Source organism: Cicer arietinum, chromosome 4 (assembly GCF_000331145.2).
Source record: "Cicer arietinum cultivar CDC Frontier isolate Library 1 chromosome 4, Cicar.CDCFrontier_v2.0, whole genome shotgun sequence".
NCBI classification, from domain to species: Eukaryota; Viridiplantae; Streptophyta; class Magnoliopsida; order Fabales; family Fabaceae; genus Cicer; species Cicer arietinum.
This window is the reverse complement of record NC_021163.2, coordinates 28981981-28985631: the sequence shown is the minus strand read 5'-3', so window position 1 is coordinate 28985631 and position 3651 is coordinate 28981981. Positions and strand designations below refer to the sequence as shown.

Below are 3651 nucleotides of genomic sequence, written 5' to 3'. Positions count from 1 at the left end.
TTTAACTTAAACGATTTTCCAAAATAAACATTAAGTAAACAAGACATTAAGAGATTCCCCGTTCTTAATACTCATTTAACTTAAACGATTTTCTCAAACACACATTAAGTAAACCGAGATATTAAAAGATTCCCCATTTTTAATACTCGTTTAACTCTAATTGTTTTCACGCCAACATTAAGTAAACGTAGACATTAAGAGATTCCCCATTCTTAATACTCATTTAACTTAAACGATTTTCAAAAACAAACATTAAGTAAACAAGACATTAAGAGATTCCCCATTCTTAATACTCATTTAACTTAAACGATTTTCAAAACAAACATTAAGTAAACAAGACATTAAGAGATTTCGCATTCTTAATACTCATTTAACTTAAACGATTTTCTCAAACACACATTAAGTAAACCGAGATATTAAATGATTCCCCATTTTTAATACTCGTTTAACTCTAATTGTTTTCACGCCAACATTAAGTAAACGTAGACATTAAGAGATTCCCCATTCTTAATACTCGTTTAACTCTAATGGTTTTTAGATTCCACACAAAACAAATTCAAACCTATTATCAGATCCAATCCACAACTCACACCCAAAACACATCAATTCATTTCTCCAAAGAATCCAACCATACACACAACAAATTTCATCAGTATTAATTAAGAACACGTCAAATACGACGAACACAAATCAACACAATCCACCACTCAAACACAACAAGTTTCATTTACTCAAAATCATACATAAATGAGTTTAAATTCATTTTCCACGAAACATTCATCAATAAAACCAAAACCTAACTCTAAGATTTTACCCATAAAGCCTTAGATTCATTTTCCCCCAAATCAACATTTCAACCCTAACAAATTCCTTTCCACACAATCACATATAAGTCCCTAAATGCAAACTAAAAGTTTGGAAGGAGCCCTTACCTTAACGATAGCTTTAACGTGCGTTCCCGGTACCGCGAGTAAATTCGGTAAAATCTCCGCTCGCGACGTCGCTTCCAAAGTTAGTTCACTAGCACCGTAGTATGGTGGTGAGCAACTTTCTCTTCTATCTCTTCGCGAAATGAAGCTTAGATCTAGATGAAACGGGGAGGTTTGTGTTTGGCGGTTTTAAAATCCCTAACATCGTTTTTCTTCGTTTTCGAATCAACGAGGGAGAGTGAAGTTAAGAAATCCTTATCCTATCACCCACCAAGCATTGGGTTTCTAATCTTGAAGAAAGGAAGCAAAGAAAATGAAAAATGGTGGAAGGAGGGAGAAGGGGGTCACGCGTAGAGGTAACAGAGGAAGAAGATGGAATTTTACTTTTTCTTTCCTTTCTCTTTCTTTCCTTTCTTTTTCCTTTGTTCCTTTTTCCTTCTTTCCTTTTTATATCCTTTTCTTTTCTTTTCCTTTTATTTCCAAACAAATAGGTATATATATATATATATATATTAATAACTTCTAACAAATATCTCAAAATAACTAGATATTTGTTAAATTACCATTTCACCCATAACGCATTAAATTCTTCGTAAAAGATTCACCGCACTTAATTTAATTTATTTATCGACGAGTAATTTTAATCGGCGTCAAAATATCTTTTTGATCGTATAAACTCCAAAATATTAATAACTTTGGCTAAAAAGCCTCCGAGCCAAAATCCAAAATACACAAAAATGCATAAAGTATACTTTAAAATTATGGGTCTTACACATACTCTTTGAAGTCAAATATATTGTTCTCATAAATACTTTTGTTATCATCGAAACTCTAAGTATAGAAGCAACTTGATTCCAACAACTTGTACCATCAAAATAACTCCTTCAACAATATACTTGGCTTGTAGAGCTCTAATGCCAATTGAAATAGCAATATCAATCACAAGGAAAGGGGTTTGAATTGTGACCCCTTTTAAAAATCTTAGTTCCTGAACTTAATTTAAATTAGACTTAATCGTAATTTTAGTTCCCCAGCTTTTATCCATTCACAAAACCGGTTCCTCTATTTTAAAAGTCGACAATTTTGACCCCTCTATCAGATTTTTGAACTAAAAATTGATGATTGAACATCGTTTAAATAATGTGGCATATAATACAATGATGTAAAATAATAAGCACTAATGACATCGCAGTAAAACCTTCTAAAAACATAACTTTTGAATTCAAATTTTTTCATTTTGCTAATTTAATTAATGACATATGAATAATTAATGTATCTAGATGGTTCTATAACAAGAAATCATATGTAACATCATTTAAAATATATCAGATCGTCATATTAAAGTTCAAAATCTGAGGGAATGAGTAAAATTGTCAACTTAAAAAATAAAGGGACTAATTTTCGTGAATGGGTGAAAATAGAGTGACTAAAACTATAGTTAAGCCGTTAAATTTACTCAAGTTCAATTTTGGTTTCAAACAGAACGTCGAGAAAATGCTGGGTAAGTTAGAGAAATAAATAAGGATAAGAATATCACACAATGATGTATTCTGGTTCACCCAAGGTGGGCTACGTTCAGTCCTCACAATCTGTGAGATTTTCGACTAAGTTGCTTAGCGCCAGAACATTATTACTTCCACACTATTTTTCTTGATCACTTTTAATCAATTTCAAAATTCACCTTTCAACCTTGAAAAGATTTTTTTCAATTACATTTTAACAACTAAAAGGATTTTTACAACATACTCAAACTTTCTTAAGAAATAGACTTGAGTTGCAAATGATGCGTACGATAAAAGATTTTAGAATCTAAAAACGGCTCAACACTTGTTTGAGATTGATTATCAGCAAGAACTGAAAAAGTGATCCTTGAATATAAATAGAGAGAGTTGGAGTTTTGCTTAAGAGAAGAGATTTGTTGCTTGGGTATTAATCTTTAAGTATGAAATGATTGTCTTAAAACCTTTTGCCTCTGTCCTCTCCTTGATATTCCTTTTATTGATGAGGAGATGATTGAAGAGGTTCAATTTAGCCATTATTGAACTTCTGCAAACTGTTAGTTTAGATTGAAGTCAATTAAACACATGCGTTATTTGGTCCAAAACGTTCTTGCTTCTGAGTTTTATGGAGAACATGGATGCATGATTGAATGGGCTATGAAATGTCAGCCTTTTGGCTCAGAAGCATGCAAGGCTTTCTACAATCGGATGCATCAACATTGTACTCATCTCCTTCATATGCTTGCTCACAGCTCATCAATCTAGAGATCGATTTGGTCATCAATATAGAGATTATTTTACTTCTTTTGGCCTTTAGCTCGAGTTCTAGGCTTGACTATTGATTAGAGCAGTCTTGATATTCTTTAACTTCAAATTTGGGTTGTGGAGAATGAATTGTCTTAATGTTGTTTTTATAAAGGAATAACCAGGATGTTCTTCTTATCAATCTCTAGTTCATTTTGACATGTAAGACATCGTGTTCTTGATTTCTTTCATGGAGATATAATTGAGTTTTGAACGAATATATTCCATCACCTATCTTTGAATAAATCACTCAAAAACTCAAGGTAAATAGAAACATAATCAAATCATTATTAGTGGTTAATTAACTGTTTGTTTATCCTGAAAACACTTGATTTGGTATTTTGCCTCAACAAAATTAGTAGGCCAAGCTTGTTCTAGCTTTGATGGTATACCATTGAAGGCTCTTCAAATAGAGCGGT

The 3651-nt window shown here is 32.0% G+C and overlaps 1 protein-coding gene across 1 annotated transcript in view; it reads right to left on the bottom strand.

The window, feature by feature from the left end:
- Nucleotides 1-1749: 1749 nt before the first annotated feature.
- Nucleotides 1750-3651, bottom strand: part of LOC140920023 (uncharacterized) — a 26220-nt gene continuing 24318 nt past the window's right edge. The window contains exon 5 of the mRNA XM_073367331.1: nt 1750-1840. Coding sequence (XP_073223432.1) covers nt 1750-1840 — 91 coding nt within the window. The remainder of the gene's footprint in view (nt 1841-3651) is intronic.